The following is an 18,045-nucleotide window of genomic DNA, read 5'->3' as shown; positions in this document are numbered from 1 at the left end:
TTTTTAATCAAGTGCAACAATCTGCCTGCAGGAATACGAAAGCAACTCGGGATGTCTTTACTCTTTGAGGAGGAGATGGGTTTTGGAACACCATGGCAAGTCCTCCCACGCGGATTATCTCCTGGACAGCCTCCCGAGAGCCCACGTGTTATCACGGCACAGGACGTGTGTGCGTGTTCCCCCCGCCCCTCTTGGCACACCATTATGGCCTGCCCTGCCCAGGCGCCCTGGGAAGGCAGGCTACTTTAATCGCACTGGAAGCCTGGAAATACACGACAAGTCACACCACCTCTCTGACCTGTTTTCTCATTTGTCAGGACCTAGAGATTGAATTAGCCTCTCACTTTGCGTCCCCGGTGGAATTAGGAACAATGCTGTGAATCTTTTTACAGTACTCTCAATTAGAGGGCATTCCCCCCCCCCCCCCACCTTCCCAAAGGAAATCATCTCAGAATTTTAAAGTGGAATAAAGTTAAGCAATTCTCTCTTTCAGGGGTTCTTCACTTGGGATCCCCACGGGGTCATAGGTGAAGTCTCTAGAATTGTACCTAGAGTTTGTGAGATCAGCTAGGCAGACCCTGTAAGCAATGAGACGGTGCCTGACTGGTCTTGGAGGACGCAGTGCCTGGGAGTGATGGGGGAAGAGTGGGTCCTGTCATCAGATTCCCCCTGGAGGGACCCAGAATCCCCCAAATTAAGCTCTCTCTCTCTCTCTGGTCCATTCTCTCCACTCTGCAGGCGGGATTGCTGAGGCCCAAAGAGAGGGAGGGCCCCTGATGACCCAGACCAGAAGTCAGGCTGCTGCCACCTAGACCCAAGCTGGACATCCTTTGCCCTTGCAGAGAAAGACCCTAAAAAGAAATGAGGGGCCTCTCCAGACTGGCTGGGAGCCCTTGCTCCAATATGTCTCCATGCCAACTGCCTTCTGGGTTTTATAGAGCTTGGGGATTATCTGCATCACTGGAGAAGTTATCTAGATGGTGCCTCACCATGCATCTGGTAAGGATGCATTCATCATTTGTAGGATCCTTCAGCACGTGTGTGTGTGTGTGTGTGTGTGTGTGTGTGTGTGTGTCTGTCTACCTAAATTTACATAATCTGTGTTTTAAATCCCTCAGCTAAAAAAAAAATTGAGTATTTACCCTGCCTTTCTACATAAACTCCCTCAAGGTTACTGCATGGTTGATGAAGGGAAGGTTCCCTTTACACAAGTACTCTAGCTAAAAGCAAGCTGGTGTGGTGGGACCGAACAACACTACTGTGCATTCCCTAACGAGTGACTGGATCCAGGCGAGGATGACCAGTGACTGCCAATCTCATAAGAGATCAGATATTATACACCTCCTGATGGAAGTAAATAATCCCACTTACGGAGGAGTGTTGCCAAAAACAAAAATGAAAACAATCAAACCGGATCACGCCTCCTGTTCTGCCTTCCCATTTACAGGAAATACAGGTGACAGGAGAAGCCTGTGAAATGACCCCCACGGGGATGTAATCAGTAAATCCAGACTGTGGGAAATGCTGTAGGATAAATGACCTTATTTCCTCAACAGAAACTTAGCGGGAAAAGAAAAGAGAGGTGGAGAAGGGATCTATAAATTAAAAGGGATTTATGAAGGGACATACAGATAACAGGAATGTATATACCTTATTTGGATCCTGATTCAACACACTGGGGAAACGTAAACATCTAATTGCATACAACGTGAAAGGGTCACTGCCGATTCGTTTAGGTGTGATGATGCTATTGGGGTTTATGTTTTAAAAAAAAAGTTTGGGGGTGCCTAACTGGCTCAGAGAGTTAGGCTCTTGATTTCAGCTCAGGTCATGATCTCAGGGTTGGTGAGTTTGTGTCCGGCGTCGGGCTCTGTCCACTGATAGTGTAGACCCTGCTTGGTTGGGATCCTTTCTCTCTCCCCATCTCACTGCCCCTCCCTGTTTACACTCTGTCTCTGTCTCAAAAATAACTTAAAAGGGGCGCCTGGGTGGCTCAGTCGGTTAAGCGTCCGACTTCAGCCCAGGTCACGATCTCACGGTCTGTGAGTTCGAGCCCCGCGTCGGGCTCTGGGCTGATGGCTCAGAGCCTGGAGCCTGCTTCCGATTCTGTGTCTCCCTCTCTCTCTGACCCTCCCCCGTTCATGCTCTGTCTCTGTCTCAAAAGTAAAATAAACGTTAAAAAACATTAAAAAAAAAAAATAACTTAAAAAAAAAAAAAGGTTTGGATAGGACATCTGGGATGTGCTTCAAAATACTCCAGGGACTGGATGGGCTGGGGAGGTAAATGGGTGAGGGTAGCAATGAAAGAAGGCTGGCCGTGTGCTGGTGACTGGTCCAACAGTGTTATGGGTACACAGGGCTTGCTGTATACTATTATCCATAATAAACAGTAAAAAATAATCAATCTCTTCTTGAACAGGTATCCAAAAAATTGTCAAGAGTGTTTGTCTTTGGAGAGGGAAACCAGATGTCTGGCGAATAAGGAGGGGAGACTGACTTTTCACTGTTTCTGTTTTGTGCTGCTTGGATTTTATACCAGGGCTCTGCCTTATCCATTTAAGAACTTAAACGCATTTCTTAAAAATCACCCAATTTAAATAACAAACTTTAAAGTGAGCTCTTGATCATACTGTTCGTCCAAGAGGTGCCTTTATTTCATCTTCTTCCAAATAACAGGTTAGGTACAATGAGCTGGCTCCAGCTCACTGTTTGAGGAGAGGACGTGCACGCGTCTGTGATGCGGGGCTGTGCTCTGAAGAGTCTTGGATGCGTGGTACTTCCACATGGTCGTCAGATGCCGGGGGGACACACTCGGTGCGCAGCAGAGGCCCTCCCCGCCACCTGTCCTGAGGCTCTCCGATGTGGGAGGATGTGGCGGGCACGGCCCAGGAGGCAGCTGGGGCCTCGGAGATGGTAAGCGAAGGAGTTAAGCCCTTAGAGCTGCCAGACAATGTCATTTGAAAACACCAGGTATGAAATATAAATAACAGTCAGCTACTTTCCTTCAATCCAATTTCTAAGCAGTTGTGTGATCGATCAATTTATAAATCGATCGGCTGTCTAATCCACCTTCGGAGTCTTCTCTGCTGCCGTGCCACCGCCTCGGGCCAGGGTGGGGTCGGCCCCGCATGCGGGGACGGGGGATGCTGCTGTATCCAGGTGTATGTGTGTGGGGTCACTGAAGGTCCTGGAGCAGGCGGAGCACATTGGCCGCATAGGGGTTGCCCTGTCCTGTGGTCTCCCGCAGCTGCACAGGGTGGAGGCTGGGGTGGGGAGGTGTGAACTGCTCCGGGCAGTAAAGTTCGTTCAGGAGAAACCAGGTGGAGTCCGGGTCCACCTTCATCAGGTGGAGGAAAACTCTGTGGAGAGACAGAAGGGATGGTGGGCTGAGGTCACGAGGGAGGGGAGAGAAGGGACAGAGGCTGGTGTTCTACGGAAGAGGCTGCTTATTGGGCTATTGGAGATGAAACTGGTAATAACATCAAATCCCTTCGAATAGCACAGCAAACCCACTTTAGTTCATAAGACAGGGCCATTAGGATGGTCCCAAAGTGTATAGTTTCATATCCATTGACACAGAGAAGTCATTAGTCTGAGCAGAACAATATTGACATCAAACAAGCTCTTGGCAAAGAATCCAGTTAAGTTCTGGGGTGTCAAGCAGACGTTTTCAAAGAAAACTGACAGGGCCCACCCCTCATTTCAGGCTCACACTCCTGAGTCTCCGGGTCCTCATCCTTGGCCCCCCAGCTTGCTGCTGAACTGGGTAGCTGGCCTCTTCTGGCCACCAAGAGCCAAGGATTCTTGGTAGTCTGCACATGTTCATAAAGGGATCAGACCCAGTTATTTGCCTGAGGCAGGAACGGACAGAGCCAGGCCAGTCTAGAGGCAGAGCACTGGTGTCCTCCACATGACAGGGACAGAGCTGAAGGAGCCGGGGCCACCTAACACCCTATGCCCACGAAGGGTGAGGCTTTTCAACTTGCGCCGAACTCTGGGGCCACACCCTTGCCTCTTATCTCCTCATATCCCATTTCTGAATGACCAACCAGGTGCCCAGGGCCACCGCACTGGGCAGTCCAAGTATAAATTTCATCGCCCTGGCTGACGCAGTGGTTCAGGTTCTGGCTTTTCAACCTCAGGGAGGAGAAGGTCCTCCTCAGTTGGGCAGCTCCGTGAGCCATCCTCCCCATCTCAGTCCACAGGGCACATGCTCAGAGAAGATGACCTTCCTGGACCATTTTGTTTAGGTGGCTGCCCCCTCCTTTTCTCTTTCGGGACACCCTTCCCAGCACTTACTGTCCATCTTCCTTCCTCACAATACAGCCCCTGAGGGCAACGACCATGTCTGTTGGGTTCACCGCTATACCCTGGGCACCTGGGATGGCACATGGTAAGCTCTCAACAAGTACTTCACCCGACAGGTTCTTGTATTTAGCTAAGTGGTCTATTACACTGCACACTAATGACTTAAGATGACAGATCTCTCTGGAAAATTACATTCTATAAAAGGATCTAAAGGAGGGGCCAGCTGCTCACCACCAAGGAAGGACTAGGGAACATTACCAATAGGATTCATGTTGTCGTAGGCATCACTGCTATGTGGCCGTGGGAGATTTTTCAACTTGTCTTGCTCTCAGTCTCTAAAAATGCCTTGTTTCTAAAAATTGGGGATGTACTTCACTCAGGGTTTTGCTGAGGTTTAAATGAGAAGACACAGATCCAGACCTACACAGCGTTTAGCCCATGCGATCCCCATCTACCCAGTCATAGGGTAGATAGTATCTATTGGATGGATCACATGTTATTCCTGATGACCATCCCTAGGAGCCTTTCCCATACTGTTGGGCATCAAATGGGAACTTAAATGGAGCTAAATCCTGTTTTTAATTTTGTTAATCTGAAAAACCGTGCCCTCAGGGGATTTGGCTTTTACTTTGGGGAAGCCAGTTTTGCTTTCTTCCTTGGGTTTAATAGACACCTGCGAAGGAGGCAAGGTAGGCAGGTGGGAGGGGACCCTCTGAACATGTTTTTGGCCTGGTCTGTGCCTAGACAATTTAAGTTTCCTTTACTTAGGATAATCTTGTGCTTATAATCTCAGCAGTGGTTGCTGGAGAAGTGGTTAGAATATTCTAATTCACTGTTTCCACTTCACCGCAGAAAGGAGATGGGCCTGCGTGGGAGACAATTTTTGTTTAAAAACAAAAATATCTTTGATAATTAGAGTGGCAAGGGAAATTATGAAAAAACACACCAAAAATGGGAAGCTGATTTCTATTTACACGTGACACAGTTGACAGGTTTCCCTGGTGCCAAAGACTGTCAGAATGCAAATGGTTTCGTGTGATTTTTTTTTCTCCTTCTAGGACTAGAACAATTTCTCAAGCTACAGCATGGCACACGAAGGAGTATTCTGATCCGGGCAGTACCCAGCGAAGTGGTGCCCCAGCCCAGCCCACGTCAGTCAGAGCTCGGCTCTGACTTACATGGCATGAAAGCGTTGCAATGTTCTTTTTGAGTCCTTTTTAACATGCTAAATGTGGATGTTGTATTCTCTGGCAGGAAAGGAAAAGGAAAGAAGCCACTCTCTTTGCCCTGTCAAAACGCCTTTTTTTTTTTTTTTTTTTAAGTTTATTTATTTGGAGAGAGAGAGAGAAAGAGAACGAGTGGGGCAGGGGCAGAGACAGAGATGGGGACAGAGGATCCGAAGTGGGTTCTGCATTGACAGCAGAGAGCCTGACACGGGGCTCGAACTCACAAACCATGAGATCATGACCTGAGCCAAAGTCAGATGCTTAACCCAACCCTGTGAGAACTCGTAAATAAGATACTAACAGGGAGGCAAAGAAAGCGTGCATACGAAGTTCACTTTCTTTTACTGAGTAAAAGCCAAATTCTTGGGAGAATTATTTTGAGTCTCTTTCCTTAGCTATTAAATGGGTGGACTCCCCAGAATGGCAGGCAGCGACGCAAGTTCCCTCTCCTGCCTCTGCGGCTTGGAGCAAGTTAGTTGCCTCTTTCTCCAAAGGAAGATGATCACAGCCCCCGCCCCCACCCTCCTCACAGGTTTGTTGCGAGGCTCTAAGGGAGATGAGGTGCAGGAAAACACTTTGAGGCATACAATGAAAACACTGTTCCTTCCAGAGAGTATGTGTGTGTCTAAGGAATAATTATCACTACCAACCTCAGCAGCACCGCCACACCACAGAACCTTCTCAGACACTCTGAAAAGGGCAAAACATTTGTCTTTTGTTTCACTCGTAATTTCCTTCCTACTGACTTGGTGGGGGTCCCAGTTCTCAGCCGATGGTGTTCTAATTTTGCCCGTCATTTTCAGGAAGAAGCGAATGCAGTATTCTTTGCCCTCTGTGCGCCTGAGGTTGGGAGGGAATGCCACGCTGTGCAACCAGGTGCTGGCAGGTGTAGCTGTGCGCTTGCTCGGCCAAAGACATGCAGCCTGCTGAACTCTAAACACCGACACACATTCTGAACCTGGACCTTGTTCGCTTTAAGGCCCTGGGAGCCGAGCGGAGATCCAGCAGGTCTTGTCTGAGAGCTCAGTGGCCCAGCTTTGCTCCAAACTCTGGTACCAGCTTGTCCTGGGGCTGGTTCCTGCCCATCCTTAGCTGGGGACAGGGGCTCCCAGAAAGTGAAGAGCCCAAAGCTGAAGACCTTAAAAGCCCTTGTGCGTCATCCAAAGCCAGAAGACAAAGACAGGACCTCTGCTTTGACGAGACTGGGGCAACTGCCTGGAAAATGTTCCTAATACATCGTGAGACGTGGCAGAGATGGCTGTTGAACACGCCAAATGGCCAGCTCCACGTTTTCTCAAACCCAAAGAGAAACACTTAAAAAAAACTATATGTACACCATTTAAGTCCTGAACAAAAATTTCCTTCTCCTTCCCCTAGGCCCAAATCAGTGGCTCCAGGGAGCACAGTTATCAAGAGATTATCTGGTCCCCAGAGTTTCGGGAGGCACTCAGCTGTGCCTCATGCCTCCGAGTGTCCTGAGGCGAGTGATTATCTCTCAATAACCTGTGGGGCCGTGTAGCTTAAATGATAACTTGACTTTAAAAAATTTAGAACTTGCCGTTAGGCAGTTTCTAAGCAACCTCTGTTTCCATGGCAAAGAAGCCTGGTGTTTATACTGATTTTTCACTTAAAATGCGGTTTTATTGAATTTCGCTTCATGCAGGCAGCCATTTCCCCGCACTCCAGCCCTATCTACAATTGACGGGCAGCAGCAAGTACCTAATAAACTCCAGACACCAAAACCCACAGAAGCGGCTCATTCCTTCATGATCAATAGCGGACCGCTCCGGGTGACAAAGCAGGGGGCGAGGTGGCCTGGGGACATAAGCAATGTGCTACCAGAATCCGGTCAGCAGGGGCTGGGGACCATCTCCTTGTGGTTTGCCAAATGTTTCCCAGCACCTGCTCCAGCCCAGGCGCCGGGCTGGGTGCTTGGGATACAATGATAGATGGACAAAGGCTCTGGCCTCGGGGCTCCCCATGTGGGTGGGGAGAACGGACTAATCACAGAGGCCCGTAGTGTACCGTGGAGAGGACCACACTAGGCGTCCCATGTGGGGTGGGGCTGGGGAAGGACTCGAGGAGGGCACGGCAAGCTGCTTCTCTAAGTAACATCGGTTCTATGGCCCCTTCCAGCCCCAGCAGTCCACAGTGGTCCTCAAGCACGGGCAACGGGTCAGTGGCAAAACCCCAAAGAAAGCCCTCTGCTGCAGATGCAAACATTACAGGGTGTCCCCTCGGTCTAGACGACGTCTGCTCTAAAGACGCTCTAGAAAACCGCCAGCCAATCGAGGCCCAGTAGAGCTAAATAAACCGTAACTGAAATGCAGAGCTTCCAGCCCTCCTGGGTGACAGGCTATTCTTTCTCTGTCAATTACTTGCTTGAGGGATCGGCTGCTCCTTGTCTCCTTCTGGATTTATAAAATGCTCTCATGAGCTGTCTGCATAAGTGCCAGTGGTAAAGAACTTGTGGCTTTGTGATCTGTTTATTTATTTATTTTGGGCTTCTAAAGAAGTTATTCAGGGATGTCTCCTTAGGAACATGATACAGGCTGTCGCTACACGGCCATGACTAAATGCAATCAGAAAATAAACTCACTCGTCGGAAAGTGGGCACACCCACAAAGTTATTCTAGCTTCCCTGCTATTCCCTCGCTGGCAGAACCTCCACACTCTTTTCTTCTCTGGCCATCTCTTCTCCCACGACTCAGTACATGCTGATGCTACAAATGAGGCTGTGTGTGTTTGCTTTTAAACAAATGGATGCTCAGGGTGTCGACGTGTCCTAGCCAGCAAGCAGTGGGGTGATGTTTCTATCTCGGTAATTTACTCTAATGGGTCTCGGTTCATTGGTTAACCAGTATTTCAAGCCTGTCCTTTCTTGCTATTCAATTTAGCTATCTTCTCCTGCGAGGAGGTCGTTTTTTGTTTCTAAATGTTGGAAATGGAGGATTATGACTTGGAGCAACGATTTACTCTCCAAATAAATACTACCAATTACCTTTGCAGCTATATGTACTCGTTAGACTTAACTATATTTACCTGTTCAAAACCATTCATCTATCGATCTAACTCCATCTCGCATACTCACACAGAGACCGATAATAAAAATATTTAAATGCAACGGGGACGGGATTTAAAACCATAAACACCAGTAGAAGCTTACAATGCTAATCGTACCCCTAAAGTACCACAAGACAAAGTATCATAAATGCAGTGGAATGACTCCATTGCTTTGTGCATATTTAAAAAGATATGGCACTGAGAGGACCAATCTGTTACAGACAATTCAAAAATAAGCCAGAACCTAGAAGGGTTTAAATCCCACTGGGGCAGGATTTAAAAGCAGCCCCTTCCATCTGGCTGCCTCTCCTGCCTCCAGGCCCCCTGCAGGCCTGGATCCCCCTGGCTACGAAGCCGCTGCTAGGTGCGCAGATTTCAAAGCGGCCCTGTGCCAGAGCGCCAAGGGGGCTGACTCAGGCCACATGCGGTGTTCCCTGCTCCTCAGCACTCCCCCTCCACCCCCCACCACAAAGGTGCAAACCCTGAAAGATGAAGCTATCTTGTAGCAGCCTACCTATTTTGTCCCCCTCACCCCCTTCCCCCGCCCAGACTGTTTTCCTGGAACCTACGCTTTGGCGCTAAGCCAGCAGGCTCTGCTGATGGATGCGGGGAAGAAACAGCTCTAGGAAGTATACTTGTGTATTCACTGCAAGGGCGTTAGAGACATTAGTCACAACAGTACTCAGTGTTCTTCTAAGATGACCCATGGAGAAATTTTCTTAGGGTTCAGGACCAAGGAAAGCTGTGCTTTTTTCTACAAAGCCCTCTTCTCCCTCTTTTCTTATTTCAGGGATGCCTGGAAGTTGCACAACATATACATTGCCCTCTTTGCTGTCTGTTAGGGACAGGAGAGCCACATTTAAGGCCCATCTCCAGCAAGGGTGCTGAGCTCTAGGTGTGCGCTTTCTATGTTAACCTCGGCCCCGGCGTCACGTTGGGTTTTTCCTTTTATTATTTTTTGTTGTTGTTGCGTACACTTAATTGATAAGATACCCTAGGTCTTTTTTGGAATCAGGAAGAAGTTTAAATAATGCTAACAACCACTACTTACTTTTTCCCATGAGCTGATATTCTCTGCTGAAGAATATAATATGCACGAGTTTACTGAATCCTGGCAATAATGTGACTTGGTGGAAGGTAACAGATATGCCTGCTCGAGTCTCGCAGGTGAGGGAGCAGAGGCTCGGAGAAGTAAAGTGACTCGTCCACGGTGCCACTGCTACCGAGCAGCAACGCGAGGCTCCCTCTAACTCGGCATTCACCTTTGCAATCTTTCAACTTTCAACACGGTACACTTGGCTCGTTAATAAAAAAAAAAATCTTGTGAATAAACACACATATAATAAGACAACCAAGGCCATCTTCCTGGCTACTTTACTCAAGACGGAGATCATGACATTCACGGCAGCCTCTTAGGTGCTCGGGACAGACCACGGACGCTGCAAAGTGAGGAAATGGCTACCCTCCGGTTTGCCAGGCAGTCTGATGTGTGAAATCTACTCTGTGCAGGTGATCCTGGCTCCCAACCCAGTAGGATTGGCGTGCACACGCGCAGGCACACCCCATACTTGCCTTTCCCACCGGGTTGTAAAATGGTTGACCCTGGTAAATTATCAATCACATGACAACACCAAGGAAGCAGGGAAAGGATTCGCAGCACTTGATTTAAGTAGCACGGAGGTCCCCACCTTCAGATCTGAAACCCAGCAACCCACTTTGTTTATAATCTGCATGGCAGATGTCTCTTATCTTTGACAACAGGAAATCATGCCTATATATGCACAGTGAACAGCTTCAGATCTGAGTGTATTTTTAGAACAATGAGCCTGGAAAAGAAACGCAGCAATGCCTGTCAAAAGATGGATAATAGGAAAGCTAACTACTTGGGTCTGGATTTGTCAACTATTAATCAAGTGTCAAAAGAAAAAATATCAGGAATGCCCTCATTTCCATGCTGGGTGCAACCCAAGGGGACAACAGCTCTGTAGCCCAAGCTCAAACAAACTGCCCACAACATTTAAGGGGATGAGCTGCTAATTTCAAGCTCAGCTGAACTAACGGATCACCTCGGTGGCTCCTGATCTGTTCAAATATAATAGGCCCAAGTGTGGGTAAAGAGAGGAGCTGGGCTCTGACGGGGATGAAATGAACGAGCCTGTGCTAGTCTGTGTTCGTCCAGGGTTTGAAGGCACCGGCTGGTTCTTTGATGGGCTGGGATCCTACTGCTAGAAAGAAAGCAGGGAAGTCAGCCAGTAAATGAACCTTGAAACCTGGTCCTGACTTCTCACACAGAGGGTGGTAGGGGGACGTGGCACAATTAACATGAAAAGATCATTCTGGGGTGAAAAACTCTCTTCAGAGTTCAGTAAAGATGAAGCAGACTTATAAGAAACGCCATGCCCAAATGTACAGGAACTCATGTAAAGCATCATACATCTAATGTATTTATACATATCCCACATAGGTGTGTATATACACATGAGTATACCTCCAGAACACAAGCCCTGTGAGAGCAGAGGCCTCCTCTCTCATGCTCTCCTCTATTATCAGTGCCTAGAACACTGCCTGGCACGCAACAGATCCTCAGCTGGTCAGTGGAATGACTGAACTGGCTGAGTGGTCTCCCTCACGTATAAATGTAACTCGTGTGCACAATGACTCTGGGAGGAAGGTGTTATCACCACCCTTAGTTTATAGGGGAGGGAAATGAGGCACAAGGAAACGAAGTCATTCGCTCAAAGTCACAGAGTCAGTAAGATCTGGACCTACGTTTGTCCACCTCCAAGGCTGGTGCCCCATGCCCTTATATACAATGGCTATGCAGAGGAAGCTGGGAGGGGACCCCCACCCACAGTACCCCCTCCCCAACCACCACCACACCGAGGACCGCAGCATTCAGTTCCTGTACAATCAGAGGGTGCACCCGCCAGTCACTACCTGCTGGCCCCCTGCATCCCCACCTGGGTCCTGCGCTTGGCAGGCAGAGGCAGGACTGGGGGTGGAGAACAAGTGGCCTAAAAGCTCTGTTCTTCATCTTTTTCAGAACAGGTATTGTTCCTTTTAGCCCCAGGGTGGAAGGCTTATTGGATGATTTGAGTCCTCCCTGCAAAAGACAGGGAGCCTCAGAGGACGCTGAGAGAGAGGCCCAAAGAGTATGGTTTTAACAGAGTTGAGTTGAATCAGGCTGACAGCATGTACAGGCTTTAAGGAAAAACACAGAAATTTGGGGTATGTGCTCTCATCTCAGATTCCTTTCATGTATGGGAAGGAAAAGCTCCATGGTCAGGGAGGCACAGAACTGTGGAGGCCCACTGCATGCCGGGAGAGATCTCAGAGGCTTCTGGGGCTACTGGAGAATTTAAATCAGTTGAGTCTGCCTCTGCCATGGTGGAGGCGGGGGGCATGGCTGACACAGACCTGTTATCTGTAATCGAACACTTACCCTCAGGGACACTGCCCTGTTTACAACTGTGGGTAGGCTGACCCCTTCTCCGACACCCCAAATAGGATTTGCTCACTTGTTGTTACCCATTGAAGTTATTTAACCAAATGGACTGGGGGGAGCTGGTATTTCTCTTGCATAGCCAGTTAACAGTGACACCTAGTGGTAATATACAGTGAGGTTCTACCGTACCCCTACCCCCGCCCCTCCCCCAAGTTGCAAGATTTATGCCCCTCCTTACAAGGCACATTCGCTAGATAAAAGCATTAAACTGGAATGGCGTTTCTGTTCTTAGCATTTACAGCCTTGGTTATATCAACCACCCCCTGATCAATTTCCATTTCTAGAGTTTACAGCCTGGATGTAAAAGCCTGCCACAAAGGCTCTATTTAATATGACAAATTAAAAAAGCAAACACAGGCTTGGTCATCCTTTGGAGCCAGGAAAAGCAAACAGGAGGGAGGAAAAAGCCAACCATAATGCACACAAAGAGGAACTTTCATGGAACTGCTGAGTTTGTCTCCATGCCAACGCTAGGGAGGCCGCCCCTCAGAGGCCCCAGCCCCGACCTGCTGGACTCACAGACATGTGAAGGGGAACAGAGAAGGCTGCCCCAAAATGTGCCACTTTGGTGTGTGAACTGACTTGAGATTGAAGGGAATCAAGACCCAGCAGTTTCAAGAAAAACTTTTACTTCTCCATTAACTACCTAAAAAAATTCGAATAGGGAGCCTGGCCCAGAAAAAGAACTATTACCAGAGATAACTTTTCATAAGAATAACCTAGGTGTATGGCAGGGCAAACATCTAATTACCAAACACCTGATCTTAGGTCCTGTGGATCACCCTGCTCCCTCCCCTTGTGAAGCCCCGGCCCCTAGACCATTCCTCAGGATGGCAAGGAAGCTTCAACTGCCCCATGTGACCCTGGGTCTCATATTTTTATAAGGCTCCCTTATATATGAAATTAAAAAAAAAAAAAGTGTTTATCTCCCACTAATCTGTCCTGTATCAATTATTAGACCAGCCAAAGAACCTAGAAGGGTACAGCAGAAGGAAAATTCTTATCCCCCCTAACACAGCTGCTCACCTACCTCCTTTCAGAGCAGCCACCGGCCCTCACTTGTTTCCTCACCAGCCGTGTCAGACAGAGGGGCCACTTCCAAATGAAGCTGGTCATCCACCCCGCGTCGGAAACTCACCAGCTCCAAGGAAGCCGGGGCATTGGGGCATCTGTGGACAGCTCTGGTTTTTACTGCGTTTCTGTTACCCTCTGGCTATAGGGTTCCCCCTTGGGCCCTGGCAACAAACACAACAGCCTTCCCTTCTCCCATGAGTGGGCGGCGGGTGTCAGTGCTTGCTGTGTGGGGGGAATACAGAGGGGCAGGAGTGGGCACAGGGTGGGGGGGGAGGGCGGCGAGGAGGCTTCTGCAATTGTTCAGGTAAGAGGTGAGGGTAGCCTAGCCTGGTGGCTTGGAAGTGAAGAGACATAGACAGTCTGAAGAGAAATTCTGCAAGGTAGGTGGACAGGCTTCCCTTCTGGAACGGATGTAGGGTGTGAGGGAAGAGAAAAATGAAGAACAGACAACTGAATGGAAGATGAGGCCACTTGCTGAGCTAGGGGACCTGATTCATCAGTCCCTACAGGCATGAGTGTCTCAGTACCCAGCCACCCGCCTCTCTTCCTGCAGTAAGGAGGCTCACAAAGAGACCAGGTTTCCCATTGTCTCAGGCTTCTTTTCCCATTTAGAGAGCTTATTAGTTTCTGAATCAAGATGCCAAATCAGCTCCTGATCAAGGACAACACTGGTTTTTTTCCCTTGACTTCAAAATAAGTTTGCAGATGATGTGTTTGTGAACCAATCAACCTTGCACTTCCTCCCCTCCCAGCTTGGCAAGAGGGAGGTCATCTGACTCAACCCCGAATGGAATGCGGTAGAGCAAACAAAGGCACTGCAGTCAAGTGGTCTGGCTGCGTTTTCCTCCTCCAGAGGCACCTTGAATACCAACTCAAAATTCAGCAAGGTCCAATTCCAGGTTTAATTGCTTTTAGCGGCACAAAAGAAAATTAGAAATGAAAAGATAATGAATTGCGAATATTAGCCTGTTTGATGGTTCTCAACTTGAAGGATAGGTACGGGGTGGATGCAGAAAAAGTAGAATGGGGCAGAGAATGTGAAAGTCAGATCGTTGTGACTCTTGGTTGTAATAGGCACACAGAAGCTTCAGGATGAATTTATTACGTTGTTGGGTTGTACCTGAAATCAGCACCATTAGCTTTAGGAACACAGCCAGGGGTGTGTGTGTTGGGGGGGTGGGGAGACTCTTTTCACCCTAAGTTGGTTCTTTAAGGAACAAGAATGTCTGAGGATAAGAAGCTGGTTGGGATGCGCCCCTGTGCTCCAGAAACCATGACTGATTCTGGGCCTAGGGGAAGTGACGGGGAAGTGACAGAAAGAAAAAAGGGAACTGGGGAAATCAAGAGCAAAAAATTGCAAAGGACAATAAATCAATTCAAAAAGATATTTCCATCACTCCCAGAGACTGCAAGGTTTATAAGGGGCAAGACAGCCTTCCTCATTTCACAGTCTGAGCAGCCTTGCAGCCCTTCAGGGAATGAGATGACTCCTACCCCACCAAGGGAACTCAGGGACACGTTTCTAGAAGCCTAAGAAGTGGGAGGGACTGTTTATTTGCTCTGAGCCAGAGCTGCAGGGCCCAGGGTAATACACAGATCCAGGCCAGAGAGGCCAACTTTTGTTTTAACTGCAGACACCCAGGAGATAGCAAGTCCACTCTGGTCCCCTTTCTCCCGACGGATGGAGAGCTGGGGAAAGGGGGCCACAGTACATTTTTGGTCTCAAGTCTGGGGACTGATGATGTCCTTGGTTTTAGCTTTTGAGAAAAGCCCTTTGGGACTCAAGGAAAGGGAGTTCTTCCACTGGAGGTGTCGCAGCTATTCTCGAACAAGCACAACTCTTGGAAATTATAATCACATAATTTCGGAGCCAGAAAAGGCCTTTTAAACTATTAGTCCATGGAGTTTAACTATTGGTTATTGGGAGAACTATTAGTTCTCCACAATCAGATGCATGTTGTGGACTCTACCTAGAAAAAGGAACCTACATGTCTGCTTGTACACACCCAATTTTGTGCACACTCTGCAAGGGTTTAGAGCACCTGACAGCCGTTAAGATGCTCCGTGGAGTGAAGCCACTTCTGCCATCTTACTGCCAGATCAGTAACCTAAGGCTTTTGCTTTGCACACAAAGGAGCTGAGGTCTGGAGAGGTGCCAGGGTCACCTGGTCACTAGAGTAGGGCCTAGGAGCAGATCTCTCTCCGGCCAGGAGAGTGCTTTGTTCCCCTCAGCACACCGTCTTTCTGCTTTTTGCCCCTTTGGCATTGCTGCTGACACTGCAGCAGAGGAAAAGGTTACTTGCAAAGAGAAACGCGTCCAGTAAAAATACCATCTCTAGAGTTGGCCCAGTTAAAGAAACCATCGTAACCTGGCAAGAAGAGCGAGGAGAGAAGAGCACAGACGTGGCTTGACTCTGCTCGCCATTAGCAAATCATCGATAATTTAGAGCAAACGTAAAGAGATGCGGGTGATCAAGCAGACGTACCTCCTGGCAGCCTCTTGTAATTTCACGGGCTGTTTGGCGCTGAGGTAAATCAAGCAGGCATCAGCCACTCTATTCAGGTCACCCTCACCTGCGGAGAGGAAAAACAAAACAAGCATCGGCCCTCAGACTTCATTTGGGACAAGCAGTAACCCACTGCTGTCCGCTGAAACTGGAACAGCTAGGCGAGATGCCCTGGGCTCTTTACTCCATCCCGCATATCAGAAAACACATCAAGATAGGTGGAAAAATGAGGCCAGAGGGAGACTGAAGGAGAGGGAGGAGCACAACCGGGCACGGAGCGCAAGAGTGGCAGCGAGACCACGCGGGGTGCATGTCGCCAGGGGCGAGAGGCTGGTACCTACCTAGGTCCAGTCTCTCGCAGAGGGGGCCCAGGCCCTGCAGCACGGCCAGCTGCAGCTTGAAGGCCAGTGTGTGGGAATAAACTGGCCCAGCCCGAGCACTGACAGGAGCCTGGGTGACTAAGGAGCCAGCCAGCTTCGGCAGGACATCTTTGCAGAAACGGCTCCGTAGGAAGTCGCCACACTTGCCTCCCAGGGTCTGCAAGACCTGCAGAAACAGCCCCCAATGTGGTGAATGCGTGTCGCCACGGCAGCAGAGAGCTAAGGAATGCCTGGTAATTCAATTTCTTCTTGGAAAAAAAAAAAAAAAAAAAAAAATAGAATTACTGCTGTTAATTCCTTGCCCGTGGTTTGTGATTCTGACAGTTATGAATTCGGAGGTCTCTGCTCCCAAGGCATGGCTGCTTCTATCCATAAATACAGATTACACGGGGAATAAGTCAAAGGAATCTTGGGTTGGATGAATAATATGATTAATACCTTGATTTTCCTCCCTTTTTTGGTTAGAAAAAAAAAAAAAGCTTAAAGCAGTTCACATAGATCATCTCTTGACTCTTCCTAACATCCCTTGAAAAAAGGCTTGTGCTTTGAACCCTAGCTAGCTGAACAAACACAAACAGTGAGGCCCAGCTGCTGCTACGCAGGCACTGGGAGGGCAGTGGTTGGCTGAGGCCCCTCGGCTGAGTCGGGGCATGGACCCAGTGGTCAGGGCCATGTCGGGGCCTTTCCCGTCCCATCACACCATCTCCTTTGTACATTACCCTTGTCCCATCTTCCACAACAGGCGGTTTCTTTGCACGTCTCGTTTTAAACTTTCTCTAGCAGAACATATTGAAACGTTTTGCCCTGCTGCACAAGGCTGAATATACAGGATAATAGGAACTTCTTTAAAAATTGGTAAGCAAAGCATAACCAGCAGAGAATGCCGACTTTGCAGAGAATAAGGCCCTTATTTCAGGTCCCTCGGCTGGCCTGCACAAGGCGTTACAGACTTCAGATGTCATCGACGTGTCTGGGAGTGGGAAAGCAGCCTCAGAGCACACACATCTTTATATCTTTTCCTTTTTCTACACTTGCGTTATTTCAGATTACCTATTAATTTCTACAAAGGAAAGCAGCACATCTGAATAAGATTTAGCAAGACCTCCCTCCTTCCCCCTCCCCCCAACCTCCCTCCTCCCCTTTCTGTGTGTGTGTGATTTTGCATATTTTGCTTTACAAAAAAATATTAACAACGTTGACAATTTTATATGTTTTAAATGTAAGCTTGTATTTTGGTCTAGGCTATGCTGAAGAATCATACAGAAAACCAAAACACTTGCTCCAAGTACACTAGTTGCATTTCTGGCTTCATTTTCTGTCCCTACGGATCCTTTTTCCTTGCCTTATCTTCCTCACATACTCCTAATTTATGTTAGCTTGCCCTGATAAATATATTTCTGTAGGTTGCCTTACGTGCGTTCCAGAACAAGGAAGGATATAAATAAATAAGCCAAAATACATGTGCTGATATAAGACAAAGTCAAGAGAATAATACCTGACATATATATATATATGGTTTTTAACTTTCCAAAGTATTTCACCAAATAGTCCCATTTTACCCTTGACGACAATACCATGAGGAAGGTAGAACACATGGTCCTAAGGCCAACGTGACTCTGAGTGGTCCTGGGCTTTGCCCCAAGTCACTGGATGGGCGGAGGATGCCCACTGCTAGAATCTAGGCCCCTTCCCCTGGACTCCTGTGCAGTGCGAAGAACATGGGCACAAACTCACAGATTTGGGTTCTATCACGTACTAGCTGTGTGATCTTGAGAAAATCCCTTAACTTCTCTGGGCTTGTTTCCTCCTCTGTCAAGAACGGGGGGGAATAGTAGCTACCTTGCCAGGTTGTTGTAAGGAGAGGAGTTCGTATGTGAGGATGTGCCAGGCACACAGTGGGTGCTCCATAAATACCGGCAGCCTTTTTCATCTCCTAGTTCCTTCTGCTTCAAATTCAAAATAAGAGACTTCTACTTTCTTTT

At 48.3% G+C, this 18,045-nt stretch overlaps 1 protein-coding gene across 3 annotated transcripts in view; it reads right to left on the bottom strand.

The window, feature by feature from the left end:
• Positions 1-2,627: 2,627 nt before the first annotated feature.
• The window catches only part of TTI1 (TELO2 interacting protein 1), a 44,509-nt gene continuing 29,091 nt past the window's right edge, over positions 2,628-18,045 (bottom strand). Inside the window, exons 6-8 of one of the 3 annotated variants that reach the window (XM_042930996.1) lie at positions 16,025-16,229; positions 15,663-15,750; positions 2,628-3,359 (exon numbers count right to left, since the gene is read on the bottom strand). In XM_042930996.1, the coding sequence (XP_042786930.1) occupies positions 3,176-3,359; positions 15,663-15,750; positions 16,025-16,229 (477 nt within the window). In that variant the 3' untranslated portion in view covers positions 2,628-3,175. Of the gene's footprint in view, positions 3,360-15,662; positions 15,751-16,024; positions 16,230-16,269; positions 16,312-17,295; positions 18,010-18,045 lie in introns of those variants that run through there. The other 2 variants (XM_042930997.1, XM_042930998.1) reach the window with 2 other exon arrangements.

The sequence above is a fragment of the Panthera leo genome, chromosome A3 (assembly GCF_018350215.1).
Source record: "Panthera leo isolate Ple1 chromosome A3, P.leo_Ple1_pat1.1, whole genome shotgun sequence".
Lineage (NCBI taxonomy): Eukaryota > Metazoa > Chordata > Mammalia > Carnivora > Felidae > Panthera > Panthera leo.
This window is presented reverse-complemented; position numbering and strand designations above follow the sequence as displayed.